General features: G+C 63.3%; 1 protein-coding gene across 5 annotated transcripts in view; it reads right to left on the minus strand.

Moving 5' to 3' along the window:
• Positions 1–1,011: 1,011 nt before the first annotated feature.
• SEPTIN9 (septin 9) overlaps positions 1,012–17,254 on the minus strand; it is a 144,403-nt gene continuing 128,160 nt past the window's right edge. For all 5 annotated transcript variants that reach the window (XM_004748818.3, XM_004748819.3, XM_045085829.1 and 2 more), the window contains 9 exons: positions 12,245–12,436; positions 10,065–10,193; positions 9,599–9,680; positions 9,119–9,256; positions 8,435–8,552; positions 7,476–7,571; positions 7,094–7,190; positions 3,963–4,014; positions 1,012–2,895 (listed from right to left, as the gene is read on the minus strand). In XM_004748818.3, coding sequence (XP_004748875.2) covers positions 2,760–2,895; positions 3,963–4,014; positions 7,094–7,190; positions 7,476–7,571; positions 8,435–8,552; positions 9,119–9,256; positions 9,599–9,680; positions 10,065–10,193; positions 12,245–12,436 — 1,040 coding nt within the window. In that variant the 3' untranslated portion in view covers positions 1,012–2,759. The remainder of the gene's footprint in view (positions 2,896–3,962; positions 4,015–7,093; positions 7,191–7,475; positions 7,572–8,434; positions 8,553–9,118; positions 9,257–9,598; positions 9,681–10,064; positions 10,194–12,244; positions 12,437–17,254) is intronic.

A 17,254-nucleotide genomic window follows, 5' to 3' on the forward strand; every position in this document is an offset into this window, starting at 1 on the left:
GGGACGGGGAACTGGCCAGACCCAGTAAGCCAGCCCCTGGGGGAAGAAGCCAGATTCCGGAACGGAGATCAAGGCTTGGAGAGGGCGTTGGGCCCTGGGGGGGGGGGGGGGAATCAGGCCCAAGAAAGCAGCTGCCGGACACGGGTGTCCAGCAGGTGTGAAAATGGGGGTGGTTTCAGTCTGGAGGAGGGAGAGGAGGGGAAGCCTCAGCGTCAAGAAGTTCAAGAGCGTCGCTGAGAGCTGGGAAGAGCCCTGAGATGAAGGTCCCACAGCTCCGCCCTGGTCTGATTCTGTCCTCCCGTGCCCCCCGCAGGGGTCGGCAGTGCCGGACAGACCCCAGACCCCAGAAGCCCGCGGTTCATGGGGCCTCCGCCCACTGATTCATTTGCACACGAAACCCACTGACCTTCCGCAGAACAAGCCGACCTTGAACCCACATCCGAGCCCTGCTGCGGGGCCCTCTGCAGCCACCTTGTCCCTGGGGCCCAGCGACGGAGGGGGGTTACTGGATGCCCTGGGTTGAAGAGCACTTGCCCCTGCCCCCAGTTCATGTCCTCAGACAGAACCTCAGAACTCGGCCTTATTTGGAGACAGGGTCTTTGCCGATGGAACTGAGGAGACGAACCCATCCTGAAGAGGGGCCCCCAAACCAACAGGGGTGCCTTCCGCAAAATCGGTTTCTCGTCTACAAGGAGGAAAGCCGGCGCAGGCCGGGGCAAAGGACAGCCTGCCGCACGCCCGCCACGGACATTCAGCCTCAGGAACCAGGACAGAATGATTTCCGCCGTTTGAGACGGCCCGGCTCAGGGTAGCGTGTTATGCCCAGAAAAGGGCTCCGGCCCCCAACACCCCGGGGCAAGGGGGAGGGCTGTCGTGCAGAGCCAGGCGCCCATGGCAGCCTCCGGAACCTCTCCCTCTCTTCGGGGCCGCGTTCTCCAGGAACAAGCCACTGGTAGGGAATTACTGTCAAATTCTGACCAGTTTCTACGGTTCGATCTGATAGGACAAAACTGAACTAGAGAAACTTTATTTCCGACAATACAGGAACGGAAGAGGCTTGCGGGGCCTCGCGGTGGGAAACTTCCCGCCTCCTTATCCATTCGGAAAGCTTTGCCCTTGGCTTTCCACATACCCGCGGGCTTCTGACCTCCCCGACACCGGCTTCCCCATCACGAGGTTGAAGAGCCCCCCGCAAGCACGCCAGGCCGGCTTTCTCCCGCGGGGAACCGCGCCTCTGGGATCAGGAAGAGGAGCACGTGCCCCCCCCCCGGCAGGTTTGCGTTTGGACATTTATTTCAGGAAATACAGTCTCAAGACCTTGTTATTTATACAAAAAGATGAATTTCTCAGGAGGCACATAGCAAAAGGCCACTGTGGAAACAGGTGCCGGTGAAACACCATTTGCCGAGATCTGGCTACAGAGAAGGAAAGCGAGTCCGGCCCGCCCGAGGCTGCCCCCTGCGCCCTCGCCCCGCCGCCAAAGGTGGAGGTTTCCTTCGCAGTCTGGGTTTTGGCAAAAACGTGGCAATTCGGCAAGTACACGGTTTCGCTAAGGGGTCCTTCCTGTCTTAGGTGGGGAGGGAACACACAATGCAAGGACATCGTACACACGCACACACGTGTGCGCACACGCACACACACACACTCCCCCGCACAGGCCTGTCTGCATCCCCTTCCCTCCCCTTGCAAGAAGCCAGCCTGGGCTGCAGCCCAGTGAGGGCCCACGCACACCTGCCTCCTGACCTCTCCCTCCTTGGGGCGGGGCGTATTTACGATGGGCTCTGGGGTGCGGGAACCCAGGCATATTTAGGGTGACAAAAGCTCCCGGGGTCAAGGTGTCAGAGCAAAGCCTGGCCCAGGAGGGCTGAATGGGTGTACCCCGGGCGGAGCATCTTAGGCCAGAGATATCCAGACAGACAGACAGACAGACAGAAACACTCTCGCAGTCACGTGGGGCGGTGCAGGCAGGCGCTGGGGTCACCTGGGCCGCTCTGAACGGCCCAGCCCCCTCCTTCCCACATGGTCACATCCTCTCCCTCAGCACCTCCACCGGATTTCACCTGCTGGGACCTTCCCCCAAATCACGGGGCGGGGCTGGAGTGGGGGGTATCTGTTCCCTTCCCCTGCATGCTCAATCAAAGTGGGGGGGGGTGGAGAGATGAAGACACACCTCCCTCTCTCCGATGTGTCCCCAGTGCCGGCGGCGGGGACAGCGGGGGAGAGAAGGCGGGCTCGTGGACGGCTGAGATAAAGGCACTTTCTGCTGCAGGACGGGCTCGCGGGCGGGCACTGCCGGGCCTCCCCGCTTCTAAGCAATTGGCAACTTGCATCTCATGGAATTAACTAGTCTCCCCTGGGGCGGGAGGCCAGGGGGGAGGATGTCTGAGTTACGGGTCTGAGTTATGGCCTGGGCCGGGTAGGGAGAGCAGGCAGGAAGGGGCTCCAGGCCGGCCAGGCCGCCCCCCCCCACCGACCCGCCCCGCCCAGGCCTGCCTTGCTCAGAGACTGGGGCCTGGCGCTGGGCCAGAGGCCCCTCTCCTGCCCCTCCCGTCCCGGGACCAGGTCCAGGCCCCGCACGGAGCGGCTAAGGACGCACACACGCAGGAGGGCGCATGTGACCTCGTTACTGGGCGGCGTGTGAAGGGGCGGAGAGCGACGCAAGTGGAGGAAATTATATAAAATAAAACGGGGCACGTGGGCGGGCCTGGGGGCGGTGCTGGAAAGGGCGGGGGAGGGGCGGGTCCCAGGGCAGGGTGGGTCTACATCTCCTGGGCCTCGGGCCCCTTTTCCTCGACGCCGTTGGCCATGGCGTTGCTGCCCTCGTGCAGACGCTTCACACGGTAGGCTTCGAAGTGGATGCTGCTGGTGATGTCCTTGATGTTCTGCATGTGCGTCCTGGGGGGGCATGGGGGGACACGGGCACTGACCCCACAGGGCCGGAGCCGGACTCCCACTGCCTGCTCCCCCAGCACCCCATCCCTCCTGCCTGGTTTTCAGGGGCCCCCCAGGAGGGCTTGTAAGGCCCAGCCAAGTGGGCCCAGGCTGGGGTACGGCAGGGGGCGTGGGGGAAAGCAGTTTCCACAGTGACCCAGACCCTCTCGGAACACCTATGTTCTAACGCACACGGCCCCCTTCTCTCCGTGCCAAGCCTGTGGCCAGTCCAAGGGTAGGGGCTGGGTGCACACTCAGAGGGAACAGCGTTCAAATGTCCTTGCTGCCACCAAGAAGCACCAGGTCCTGGGGCTACACCCTGAGCTGGAGTGCGGGTCGACCCTGCTCATCAGTCCTATGCCCAGGTTCCCCCTCTCTCACAGCCCAACAGGAGACTCGGAAGGGCCTAGTGGGTGTCTTGGGCAGTCAGGCTGTCCAACACAGTGGGGTCACTCCCAGAAGCCACAGTCCACCCCCCAAACCAAGAGCCGCCCCCACCCAGGGACGGCCACTTAATGCCTAGAATGCACCCATCTGCTAACAGAGAAGCCAGGAGCTCCTGGTACCACGGCAGATGCCCCCACTGTCTCATCACCCGCCCAGACCCAGCCACAAAGCACCTTCTCTAACGACTTAAGGGCGGCCACTCCCTATCTGAGCTCAAGGAAAACTAAGGGAAAGCCTCAGCCAGGTCAGAGTGGTGGGGTCAGAAGACACTGGGATGGGGATGGGGGACACGATCTCCATGCCCGGCACGAGAGACCCCCGGGGCCCAAGGCTGCACTGCCGAGAACCAAGCCTCTTCCCTCCCGGGGGCGGGGGGGTCTTCACACAGATTAAGAAGGATTTTAACTTCTGCTTCATTTCCACGGAGCTGTTTTAGACAATGGGCTTCCGAGGTCCTCCTGGGGGAGGACGGGTCAGCTACTGTCCAGCACCTCTGGCTGCTCCCCCACTGCCCGGACACCTGACTTCAGGCCCTCTCAGGGCCTTCGGGGGGCCAAGACCAACACCCCACAGCCCTCTCTCACCTGATGAGGAGGTCCCGAAGGTACGCAAACTCACAGTGGGTGGTGTTCTCGACTGAGGAGACAAAAAGAGCTTTAAGGTCACTCGAAGCCCCTCCCCCGCCCTGCCTCTCCCCTCCCCCCAGTAGTTCAGGAGCCAAGAGAAGCCTGGGTGGGTGGGTGGGTGGGCTGGTGGGGGTGGGAGTCCCCACCCCACAGGGGAGCACTGGGCTCCCACAGGCACCGGACTCTGCAGACACCCTGAGGCAGGCCCTGCCAGGCGCCCACCCCCCAGAGGGTTCCCGTCCAGCAGGGCCACTAGGGCCACTGCTCCTCACTGGGAGCTGGGGGAGGGGCATCTCCTGAGAAGAGCAGCACGTCCCAGGGGACCCTGAAAACAGGGAGTGGTGACAATGGAACCAGGCAGGGACCAAAGGTGGCATTTAGGGAACCTGGGCCCTGCTGGGCCTTCTCCCATGCTGGTCACCACTGCCACTGAGCTCAGGAACCCTACGCTGCCCGGCTACATGCCGATGCCCAAAGCACGGGCTGCAGGACAGCAGTCAGCTCTGTGGACGTGGGAGGACCGGCCCCCCAGATGCCTCCAGGTCCCCCCGAGAGGCAGTGTCCCCGCGCCCCCGAGGGCTCTGCTGCATGACTCATGTGTGTCATCAAACCTTCATGCACCCAACACACCACCAGGCCTCCCCGTCTGTGGTCTTGGGGCATCGGGGCTCAGAGCGCAGGGAATGGGCCTGTCTCCCCCATCGCCCCCAGGAAGCTGGGGAGAAAAAGCCCCGAAGCCCCAGGGTCCCCCCCTTGCCAAGCCCTGCGATTTTCTTCCCATGGCGGCCTGCCCACCACAGCCCGGCCCTCCTCCCACCGGCACGGGGCTGTGCCCGCACTAGAACCTTCTGCCGACAGACTCACACGCAGCATTGCTACTGACGTGAAGTGGAAAGAGCTGGCGGGAAGATGGGAGCCCCATGGCTGGGAGTGTGCGCGTGGGGCTGCTGCCTCTCCTGGCCTCTCTGACCCTCAGTTTCCTCCTCTGTAAGGTGGGACTCCAACGCCACCCACCTCCCGATGAGCTAACCACGAGCTCTCTCCCACCCCACCCTCCTCCTGAACACGCCAGGCAGTTTCCGAGGATGGGTGCACCGTCTCAGGACGGCGAAAACCAGGATCAAAGAAACAGGACCAGGGACTGAGGGACGAGGAGGACAGCGGGCACGTTCACCAGGCTGGCCGGGGAAGAGCACAGGGCGGCCCGGCCTCGGGTCAGTTAGAGCAGGCAAGGCCCAGGAGAGGAAGAGCCGCTAGCTCAGTGCGGGGTCCGGCTGGATGGACGCGGAGGGGGGGGGGAGGCAGAAATCTCCGGGGTGCTCACGAAGGCTGCGGGAGACCCACCACCCTGCAACGGTCCCTACAGGGGCCACAGGGCCATTTCTCACAACCCCAAGGTGAGCCTGTGGGCCGGAGTTGGCCACCAGGGGGCAGCAGAGGTGGATCCAGCCCTGGGCAGCTGTGTCCCCAGTCCCCCCCCATGGGCCCTTCTGATCCCACACTTCTCCACCCCCCAGAACAGGCACCTGCGCCAAGAGTTCCTGAAGAGCATGGGGTAGAGATGAAGAGCATGGGGTAGAGATGAGGTAAGCCTGACAGAGAGACCGCCCACGTGGCCGGGACCTGAGCGGCCGCAGAGACACCCCTAGAGGAGGGGAGGGCTGCGGAAGCGCAGATCAGAGGACGCTGGAAAACACCCTGCAGCGGGTCTGTGGGCCGCTCCACGCCTTGCCCAGGCTTTGGCAGGGCAGGGGCGAACCCTTGGGTGCCACAGCCTGGTCCTCTCTGCAGGAGGGTGCAGGGTCAGCCGCAGGGGTGGGAGCGGGAGGGGGAGTTAAGCAGGCATCGGGATAACGTATGTAAAATGAGCAGGCACAGAGGGAGGGAGCTCCCTGTCCCGTGTCGCAAGGATCCCTTTCTTAAGGGCGTTTGCTGCCCCAAAGTTTCACAAGTCTGAGACAGTCCGTCATTTTGCTAAGGTCCTGACACACAGCACCCATCTTAAGGATGGTGAAGATGAAGACTGAGGCCTGGGGGATCGAGGGACTCGCCCGGTGTCACGGGGGTGGGGGGTGGGAGACAGGGGCCCGGCGGCTGGTGAGCACCTTCCAGACCTGTCCACGCCGGGCCCTCAGCCACGGGAACAAAGACAACGTGGACCTTCGAACCTGTCCATTCTGCATCCTCTAATCTACAGAGGGAGACGGACAGAGCGGAGGGTGAAGTGGTGCCCAGAGCAGCCTGCCGCGGGCACCACCACCCAAAGGGGGTTCAACTGTGTCCCCCAAACCATGTCCAACAGCCGACGCCCTCGGCACCTATGAATGGGGACTACTTGGAGAGTTTTTTTTTGAAGATGTAATTAAGGTAAAGACCCTAAGAGGGGATCACCATGGATTTCAGGGGAAGCTAAGCCAATGACAGGCAGATGGCCTCCTGAGCAAGAAACAGAGACACAGTCCGAAGGCTGAGTGGGGACTGCCGACCGCCCAAGGGACACGGAGGATGGCTGACAGCCACCAGGAGAGGGGCCTGGAGCACGTTCTCCCTCAGGGGCTCTGAAAGGAACCAGCCATACTGATGCCTTAACTTCTGGCCTCCAGAACCAGGAGAAGACGTTTCCGTTTCAAGCCACCCAGTCTCAGTCATCCGTTACAGCAGCCGCAGGACAACAAGATGTGGGGTCCCGGAAACCTTGGCAGGGGGCGCGCCATTTGGTTCTCACAGCTGTTCTCACAGCGCTATTCCCAGCACTGTCCTAGGCCCAGAGAGGTGGAGCAACTTGCCCAAGGTCACACAGCATGGCTATGAAACACCAAAACCCAGAACTCAGCAGGACCCCTCAGGGCTCCTTCCTTTTCTCTCTGGATACTTCCCTGTCCCCTGGGAGATCGGGGTGAAGGCACAGCTCCATCAGCTAACGGCCATGGGCCCCAGACAAGCCACTGGCCCCCTCCCGGCGGCTGAGTGTGGCGATGCCACAGATGAGGCCCCGGGAGCACCCGGCTGGGGCCTGGGTGCCCAAGCTCCAGGCTGGCAGAAGAGGCTTGAGTTTTCTGATCTGGAGACCCCAGCAGCTTGACAATTACCTTCGATGGTGCCCCATTTGGTTTTCCTGCCAAGGATCCTCTTCCCGTTCACTTGGTACTCGTGGTCACTGCCCACCACGGCGAACGGGATCATCTCCTAGGGAAGGACAGGCAGCACAGGTCACGTGTGTGCGAAGGCCAGTGAGCTTCCTGGGCCCCGGGGAGGAGCTGCCCTGAGCCCGGGGCCCCCAAGAACGGAGACCCTTGGCCCGAGAGAGCCCCATGTGAACACTTGGGCTCTGACTCCTTCCGGCCCAGAGAACACGTTCCCATGGCTCAGGCCCATCCCACTCGCTTCCCCAGTCCCACTGGAGCAGTACGAAGACCCTGCCGTGGCCTCTAGCAGGAATCGGGGGCCTCCGGGAACGGCCAATGCACTCACTCGGAACTTCTCATTCACCAGCCGGTCCTCCGGGTCCTCGTCAAACTCCTTCTGGGGGTACACGTCGATGCCGTTGGACAGCAGGTCCGCGGTGATCTGGGGATCCGGAGGGGAGAGATGTGGGTGCCGTCCGCACAGCAGGCTGGACTGACCCACTGGGATTGGCCCACACTGTGACCTCCAGAAAGTGAGGGGGCCCAGCCTGGGGCCAAGGGCAGGCTCTACGGGGCTGGTGACCCTCATACTCCAGTTCTCAAGCCTCCCGAGTGGAGGAGGGGGAGCTGCAGGCCCGCCGGGAGCCAGGTGCAGCCGCCGGAGTCCCAAGCCGTCTCCCTGTCCTCCCTCTGTAGGCTGGCACACCCCGGAGACAGCAGCTCTGGGATGGCGAGTTGTCCCTCGAGCTCCACCTGGAAACCCTCTGTCACGGCGGGGCCTGGGTGCTGCCCGGGACCCCGCAGCCCGGCGTGCACCTGCCTGTGTCCGACTGTCCCCACCGTTTGCTGCCCCGGCTCCCCCACGCGCGGATGCGCCGCACACACCCGTCATTTCTGCCCCCGGCACCGACCCCCAGTGGCCCGCTCCCTCCGGCAGACGCGCCCACGGCGAGGGCACAGTCCTCCCCTCAGCCTGCTGGGAAAATCCCCGCACCCGGGGCCACGGCTGAGCACGGCCAGCGCTCTGGGGATGAGACCTAGGGGCCTCCCCGCTCATGCCCACCGGGGGTGGAGGCTCCGTGGGGCCCAGCGGCCTCGTCCTCCCGGCTCCCCAGGTGGCTCTGACGTGCGGCCTGTCGGGAAGCCGCAGGCCCGGGCGCACCTTCCTGCGGAGACGGCGGCCTGGAGTGGGACTGCGGCGGCGGAGGACGCGGCCACCTAACCCCGCCCGCTCTGGGCTTGCTCGCGCCCGAGGAAGGCTGGCGGGTTGCGTCCGACAGCCTGGCTGGAGGTGGAGAGCCCTACCCGCTGTTTGAAGTAGACCCTCTCCTCCAGGGTCAGCGTGTCGGCCTTGGCGATGACAGGGACGATGTTGACGACTTTGCTGAGGCGCTTCATGAACTCGATGTCCAGGGGCCTGAGGCTGAAGCAGAATGGTGTGGGTGAGCGACAAGCTGAGGGGGACGGACGGACGGCGACAGAACGAGGCAGGCAGGGCTGCCTCCAGCTGAGAAAGGGCCCTCAGGTGTCCGCGGGGGCTCCCAGGTGTGGACACACGGGTAAGGCCATGGCTGGCCAAACCCTAAGCAAGGGACAGGAAAGAAGAAGGGACATTCGCCAGAAAGAAGGGACACAAGGGACAAGAAGGAGGAAGAGGGCATTTACCAGACAGAAGCCCCGTCCTGGGCGAGGGGTCCCCTCGGAGGGGAGAGGAGGGAGTGGGGGAAGGAAGCCCCCAGCAGCTCTGGGCCCACCCAGCCAGGGCTCCAGGACAGGCCACTGCCCAGGGTGCCCCCCAGAGCCTGGCCCACTGGCTCCAGTGTGCCACCGCCCCCAACCGGAAGCCCGTCCTGGGAAGGCATGGGGACAGCACTGCAGGGACCCCGAGTGGCGGCCACCGTCTTCCACCGGGAGCAGAGCTGTAACCGCTCTTCCCGCACAGCGACAGGGGCCATCACGGACACGGCCCGGGCTCCGCGGGGGACTCACGAGTGGCCGGTGGCGGGGATGAAGTAGAGGCAGCAGTGCACGCGCGTGTCCGGGATGCGCTTCTTCCGGTTGATGTTGACCTCCTCCTGCAGGTACTTCTCGTACTGGTCGTTGATGAACTTCATGATCGGCTGCCAGCTGCCAGCACAGGCCCCGTCAGCCCGCCCCGGGGCACGGCTCCGGGCACGGCTCCTGCCCGTTCTCCCCCAACGTCCCAGCCCCATCCTCGGCCTGCCAGTGTGAGGACCCGGGCTGCGGGGCCGTCTGAGCAGAGACCACAGCCTCCCCGAGAGCTCCCCAGCCAGCCTCCCGTGCTGACCCTTGACCCCAGCAGGTGCGGGGGTCACGAGTCTCAGGGGAACCGCACGCTGGCCCAGGATCTGGGGGCCGCGGAGGGTTCAGCAGAGGAGCAGGCCGCGAGACAGGCCCCGGCGGCCGTCAGGGCGCTCCTCCAGCAGTGGCAACCCCAGGGGTCCTCACCAGTTCTCATTGTTGATGTGGTCCCCAAAGCCCGGCGTGTCGATGACCGTGAGCTTCATGCGGACGCCCTTCTCCTCAATATCTGCAGAATCACAGAGCCCACCAAGCTCAGGGGGAAACCCTGGACCCCCACAGACAACCTGGGGTAGGCTGGGTCCTGCCTGGGAGGAACCTGACCAGCCCGGCCCCACCAAGGCCCGTTTGGGGTGCCCCCCCGGGGACCTGCGACGATCCCCCAGGTGATGCACAGGGAGGACCGCCTCCGGCAGGGCCTGGTGACTGCTGACTTGGGCAGCTCCTACCCATGGGTTTTGCTGTAAAACTCAGTTGTCTCCAGGGGGCTCCCTCCAACCAGGGCCTACAGGGCTCCCGGAGACCATCCCTGACCCGGACTTTCAACCTGGCCACTCAGGATGCAGCACCCCACACCCCGTGTCAACACCCCCAGCCCCACCCCGGCACTCACCGTGCGTGATGGACTTGATCTCAATGGTCTTGGGGATGCGTTCCTCCGAGGTGGGCTGCACCGACTTCCGGCTGATTTTGGACTTGAAAAGGGTATTGATCAAGGTGGACTTCCCCAAGCCGCTCTGCCCTGGGGAGAGGATGAGAGCCGGTCAGTGGGCCCGGTGGTTCGGCAGTACCTGGGCGCTGCGCTGTCCCTCGGCCCCGCTCAGTGGGGCCCCAAGTCAGGGAAGGACGAGAGGCGGGAAGGGCTGGGATGCCCAGGCAGTGGGGCCTTGTCCTGGGGCAGGACCCAGAGGGCCCCCCAGAGGAGCTGAGAGGCAGAGCAGCAGCACCGGGGAGGCCACGTGGGGGAGCTGGGCCCCCTGATGCAGCTTTCCTCTTCACAGCTGGACACACTGAGGTCATGAGGTTTGAAGGAAAAGCTCCACAGAGCCCCAGGACCACAAGAGGGAGGCTCTGCAAACCTGCCACAGTCTAACCGCGCTAGGCCGCTGCACTGCAGGGTTCTGCCTGGTTTCCGGGGTCATCTAGGTTAGAACCGCCAGCACACTCAGCATTCAAGCCTGTAGCTGAGCGACCACGGGGCTCAGTGAGAAGCCACCTGGTCAGTTCTTGCTGGGGCAGGACGGGGCGGGGGGGCAGCCAGATGGGGGGCAGCTGGGTCTCGCCACCAGGAACAGGAACAGCCACTGGCCAGTGCCCATGTCCACAGATCCTGGCAGTCGAGGGAGCCCCCGGGGCTTCAGGCCGCCCCCTATGGGGCTCCCAGACCCCTGGGCCCCAGAAACACTCCTGGCCTCACTGTTTCCAATCCTCACATCACCTGAGGCCCGCCTACAGCAGGAGGGCAGAAGGCAGAGGGCATGGTGGGGGGAGGGGGGCTGGCCCTGCAGCCGCTGCCGCAGACCCCGGGCTCTGCTCACAGTGCTCCCCCGTCATGCGCCAGCCGCTGTCCTCAGGGAGGCTGTGTAACGCCCTTGCCTGCCCGGGGGGCCATCGTCATCCCGCCCGACGGAGGAGGAAACAGGCACAGAGCCCAGTGCGGGGATGGGAACCCCACAGCCTGATCCAGGGCCCCGAAACAACCTTCCACCTCAGGATCCACACCGGGAGCACCTCACAGGCACGACCCCGCACGTGGAGCCCCAGCACCTCACCCCTTCCCTGAGCTGCTCTATGCCACACTAGCCCATGGATTTTATAGAATTAAATTATACCGATTTTCCGACTTTGATAACCTGTCAAGAAAAAGCGTGAGCTCCCAGGATGCCGTAGGTGGACGTCGGGAACCCCTGGGCCCGGCTGTCCACGCCCCCCCCCCCAGCCCACTTGTCTGCGCCCCTGCCAGGTCAGGCCGGAGCTACGTCAGAGAGCCCGGCCACCGTGCCTGGTGTCTGGGAGACGCCAAACCGTCTGGGATTATCGTCCTCCGCTCCCCCCGGCCCCCGCTGCTGCTTCTGCGACTGCCACTCCTCTAGCGCCCATGGCCATGCAGGAGCCGCACACGGCATCGGATCTGCCCCTCCCGGGGGTCCCATCTTACAGATGAGTAAGCCCCGGGAAAGGGAGGACCAGCACCACACCACTGAGTGGGCAGGTGAGGCCGGGATTCCACGCTGGGTCCGCAGACCCCCAAACAGATGCCCGCCTGGCCCAGGCAGCAGAGCTCTGGTCTCCCCGCCCTGTGAGCAGAGACCGTGCCAGGCCCCCTCTGGGCCTCACTGCCGCCTGCAGAATGGGACACCCTTTTGACAGGGCGTCTGCGAGGACCGAATGGGGCCCCAAGGACTTCAGGAACAAGAGGTGGCCCAGTGCACCCCCACGTCTGGCCCCCAACCCGGATCAGGCCGGGCTTATCAGTGACCTGCCCTGGGGCCCATCCGGCTCTCCCGGGGCCACCAGGAAGCCTCTAGCAAGGCCTCCTGGCCGTGGGGGGGCTGGCCCCGTCACTGGAAGTCCAGGACGGAGCCCCGGAGAGGGCAGGGGGTGAGGCTGCTGGTCAGTGAGCTGCCGCCCTCCCGGCAGGCACACGGGCGCACGCAGGAGCACACACGGGCTCACGCTCGGTGCCACGTGCCATCCGCCCTGCGGGCCAGGTGCGCCCACCCCCGTCTTCCGAGGAGCGGACTGAGCCCCAAAGCCCGCGGTGTGGGGTCCCAGCGTGGGGCGCACACTCACCGACCACCATGATGTTGAACTCGAAGCCCTGCTTCATGGCCTTCCTGCGCATCTGCTCCAGGATGGAGTCGATGCCCACATAGCCGAAGTCCGCGGGGGCCTTCTCGTTGCGGGGCGCGGGCGCCTGCTTCAGCCCGGCGTCTCTGGGGGTCTCAGCCATGTCGCCAACACAGCCAGGAGCCGCCTCGGGGGCTGTGGGCAGAACGGGGGGAGTCAGGGGGTCTGACACAGGCATCTGCAAAGCACCGACCACCACCCCATTTCTCAAGCGGGGAAACTGAGGCTCAATTGCCCAGGAGACCCTTACAGGAGACCCCAGACCTAAAGGCCCCCCCCACCACAGCACCGGCAGAGCCCCACCCCTCCCCAGCAGCTGCCTACTAGCAGGTTCCTTCCCTCAGCTCCAAGGCAGAGCTGACCCCAGCCCTCCTCTTCCCAGCCTCCACCCTGCCCCAGGGCACCCACCTCCATCACAGGCTCAAACAGGCTCCCACAGGCCTCAGGACCCTCAGGGCCAAAGAGCTGAATGGTGGGGCCAGCGCGTGAGCCAGGATGAAGAACACCCGGCTATCATCCTGCAGCTCCCAGGTGAGGTGTGTTCAGTCCTGGGTCCCCGTAAAAAGACGGGGACAGAGTATGCCCCTCCTGGGCTCTGCGGTTCCCAGGCAACAGCAGGGAAGATGGGGCTCTGGGGCTCTGGGGCAGCTCCCGACCCCCACCCAGGGGAGGGGTCCTTCTCTCTGCCTGGCACCTGTGTGCCCCACACCTCCAGTTTTTGCTTCCAGGTCTGTGGACAGGCAGGCAGGACTGAGCTTCTAGAAATAACTCAAGCCTCTGCAGTTTGCAGATCAGAACCTCCCTCCCTTCCTGCCCTGAAGAGTCTGTACACCCAGGTCAGAGGCCTGGAGAAGGAGTGGCCAGAGGCACCCAGTGGGGACCTGAGGGCCACTCCCCCGGTGGAGCTGGTCAGGGTGCTCAGAACAGCATGGGTCCCTCCCAGGGTCTACCAGGAGCACATCGGCCATGTCCTGGAGTACCCCTAGATACACCACACGCGCCTATCCACACTTCTCCTTGGCCAGCCTCTCAGTCCCCCTGTGGCCTTCCCAGCCCCCAACCACTGAGGAGGACGGTGAGCTCCCTCCCCCTCCCAGGAACACACACGGTGCATCCTAACATCTTCCAGGGTCCCCCCCAGGGAGGGGCTGGCTGGTTCCCTGGGCATCAGCCTCGGAACCCCGCTCCCAAGTGTGCGCTGGGGCGGGGTGGGGGCGGGCGGGGGTTCATGCACAGGACACGGGGACATGGGGGTTTCCACTTCCTGGGGAAGCGACCAGACTCTCCCAGACAACCAAACCCCAGTGCCAAACCCCAGTGGGCCCAACCGGCTCGCACCTAGGTGGCCGCACCTCTGCTTTGTGGAAGTGTCAGAGGGAGGTGACCGCGGGGGGGCCCAGCACCCTCTCCTTCCGCGGCCGGGATGATGAGCTGACAGACTCCAGAAATCAGAGCGTGGGTGGTTTCTCTGCACAACGTCGCTCGACTTCCCCGTTTTCTCAGCCGGACCAAGCGCCGTGACTCCCCCTTCCCGGAATCGGGGACCGAGCAGTAACAGAGCCCACGGGTCCCTGCTGCCCACCGCACTCCCAGGCCAGGGGAAAGGCGAGCGCGACCCAGGAGACAGCAAGGACAGCCACGGGGCCTCCTCCCAGCAGCACCCGGAAGGCATCTGCCACTGCCCCCTCTTCAGAAAGACTGTCCCCAGCTCCAGCATCTTTAAATAAACAAAGACCAGCGCAGCAGCTGGCCTTGAACATGTGGCCGTGCGGCTGCTTCCTGGACACAGACATGGGGCCTTGTCTTGCAGGCCAGCGGCTGGGCCCGGCCCCACGTGACCGAAAATTGCTTCCAGCTGCCCCTGGGTCTGGTCGGGGGGGCCTGCACTGGCCCCGCCCACCCCCACATGCAGCCCTCATCCCCTGCCTCCGGGGCTCCAGCGACCCGCCCCCTGCCCAGGCAGAAACTCAAACCACAAAGCAAACATCCTGCCACCAGCGCCTGCTTCAGAAATTATCACAAAAACGCGACGAGCCCCATTCTTCCCCCAACCCCCACCCCATCACCGATGGAAGGGCCTGGCCTTTGCACAGGTGAGGGTTCCCTCCCGCAAGCCCCTTCTCTCCCGGCCAGTGGAGATACCAGCACAACTGCTCTGCGGGGCCAGAAGGCAGGACCCCGCCCGCCCAACCACGGGAGAAGCAGAGGCCCCATCAGGGCAACCTGCCCCGGACGATTTCTCTGAACCCTTGCTTTCCACGGAGAGCCACCCGGGACCCGGCTGCTCCGGCCACCTGGCAGGGACAGCAGAGACCGTCTCCCCCAGCGCCGTCCCAGAGGACTTCCAGGATGGAAGGACCCCAGGCCCGCGCCGCCTGATACGGCAGCCATGGGGGGCTACAGTGTTAACTGTGCTAAAATACACGGAACATGAAATTCACCATCACCTACGTTAAGTGCTCAGTCCCGTGGCATGAAGGACATTCACGCTGTTGTACAACCCGTCTCCAGAATGCTGTCTTGCAAAAGTGAAACTCTCTCCCCATTAAACACCAACTCCCCACCCCCCCACCCCATTCTACCTTCTAATCTGCAGGCCCAGGGAGCCCCGTGTAGAGGAATCTTACAGTGTTTATCCTTTCGGGGGCTGGCTTATCTCACCTAACATCACGTCCTCAGGGCTCGTGCACACTGTAGCGAGTGTCAGAACGTCCTATTAAGGTTCAGAGTCCCTTCTGCCTATCCGTCCCTCCATCAACACCTGGGGCGCTTCTGCGTTTCAGCTCTGGTGACTAGCACCGCTGGGAACACAGGTGTGCGAGATCTGGAAACCCTGCTTCCAGTTCTTCCGGGATTACGGGGTCACGTGGCATTAGTATTTTTAATTTTTTGAGGAACTGCCACCTGTTTTCACATGTGACTTCCCAGCACTGGGAATGCAGCCGGTCCCGCTAAGGAACCAAATTTTTCATTTTATTATTTCAATTACTTTACATTTAAAAAGCGACCCAGGGCAAAGGGCAAAAAGACACTGGATAGCAAAGAATTCTAGTTCCCATCTACTTCTTTCACAAATGGGGAAACTGAAGTCTGCAGAGTGATTTATTTTTTCCCTGAAACACCATCAGAAATAGCCAGGCCAACCTGTGACGACCGTCACTTCATTTACTCAATACGAAAGCTTCCTATTCACTGCTGGGCCATGTGCTACCATCCGTGTTCCCCATCACACACACGCCGTGAGCCCCAGGGAGCACGGCAGCCAGCCTGGGTGGACCCCCACGTCCGTCCAGAGCTGTACAGGGAGGGGACCCCCTAACAACACTCGTGGAATGACTGGGGTCTTGGGAGTTGTCCCCCTGGTGCGGGCTCGGGGGAGGAGGGCTCTGCGGCCCCAGCCTGGCCCACAGCCCCGCCGCGACAATGGTCAGACCTGCATCCGACCCACGTCCCCCAGCGACCCCTCCCTGGGGCCAGGGCCGCATCCTCTGTCCCGTGGCCCCGGCACCTGAATTTCTGTTTCATACCCGAACTTTGTGAAATGCTACAAACAGCAAAGGGATGTTCTTCACATGAAAGAAGTTTCACATTTATGTCCCAGAGGACCCCCTCTGCACCGTCATCAGCTAAACAGAACCAGGGGGAGTCCTGCTTTTTTAAAGATGTATTTATCCGAGAGAGAGAGACAGACCGCGCGCGTATGAGCAGGAGGAGCAGAGGGAGGTGGGGGGGGGGGATCCCAAGGAGACTCCACTCCGGGCGCAGAGCCCAACACAGCTCTATTCCCTGACCCTGAGATCACGACCAGACCTGAAACCAAGAGTCAGAGGCCCAACCCAGGTGCCCTGAGCCCCATTTTTTAAAAAAAAGGCCCCATCTTTAAGTGACTGCTACGCTCAGCATGGGGCTCGAACTCACAACCCTGAGATGGAAAGGGTCAGCCAGATGCCCCCAAAGAGCCCTATTTTTTAAAAGTGGAAAAGCCAGGTTCAGAGAGGTTAAGTCACTGACTCGTGGTCACACAGCACCACCTGCCTTTGCTCACTGTTCCTGCCTGCTTCTCGGACAAGGCAATGTGGAAAGACAGCAAACTGCTAGGACTTTCCTTCCCCTCCTCCAAGAAGGGGATGCCCGTTTTATCTCAGGGCCTGGGTCCTGGTGCAGCCTCATTCCCACCCCAGCGGCCCGGGGTCTACCTCCTCCCCTCGCCCCCCACCGCCCCTGTCGGCAGCTCTCTGGCCCCGGGTGACGTCACTGCCCGCCAGGCCACCAACCTTCACCGTGGAAAGAAGGCTCGAGACCACCCAGGCTGGGGTGACCCTACACACTGGCTTATCCCTTCCTCCAGCCTAATTATCCTCTTGGTTGTGGTAACATTTATATAACATCAAGTTTCAGGCATTTAAACCATGTTTCGGTGTCTGCTTCTGGGCCCCATGCCTGCTGCTGCGCACCATCACCGCCAGCCACCTCCAGAATGCGTCCATCACCCTCCCCAGGGACCGCGCCCACGGACCTCTCACTTCCCCTGCCACACCCCGGTGGCCTCGCATCCACCTTCCGACTGTGGATTTCAAAGGCCTACGGACCTCGCGCAGCCCCGTCCCCTGCACCCGGCTTCTCTCGCGGAGCCTGCGTGTTGCCGCAGGGGCAGGAATGGCCTCCCTTTCCACGTCTGCCTGACACTCCACTGTTTATCGGTTCATCCATCCCCCGACGCCTGCGCCGTCTCCCCCGTCTGTAAATAACGCTGCTGTGAGCACGGCCGTGCAAGAGCCAGAGTCCCTGCTCTGGGCCCCCGCAGGCATCCAGCCTAACTACTCACAGAACCCAGGGGACCCTCGGCGAGGCACGGTCACTGGACAGTCATCCGACCGTCAGAGCAATATAGCACTTCTCTGTGGCCTGCGTGGTGCTTGCCTCGGGCCTCGGGTACCGGCCATGGCTCCCCGT

Source organism: Mustela putorius, unplaced genomic scaffold (genome assembly GCF_011764305.1).
Source record: "Mustela putorius furo isolate JIRA1106 unplaced genomic scaffold, ASM1176430v1.1 tig00000873_pilon_pilon_pilon, whole genome shotgun sequence".
NCBI lineage: Eukaryota > Metazoa > Chordata > Mammalia > Carnivora > Mustelidae > Mustela > Mustela putorius.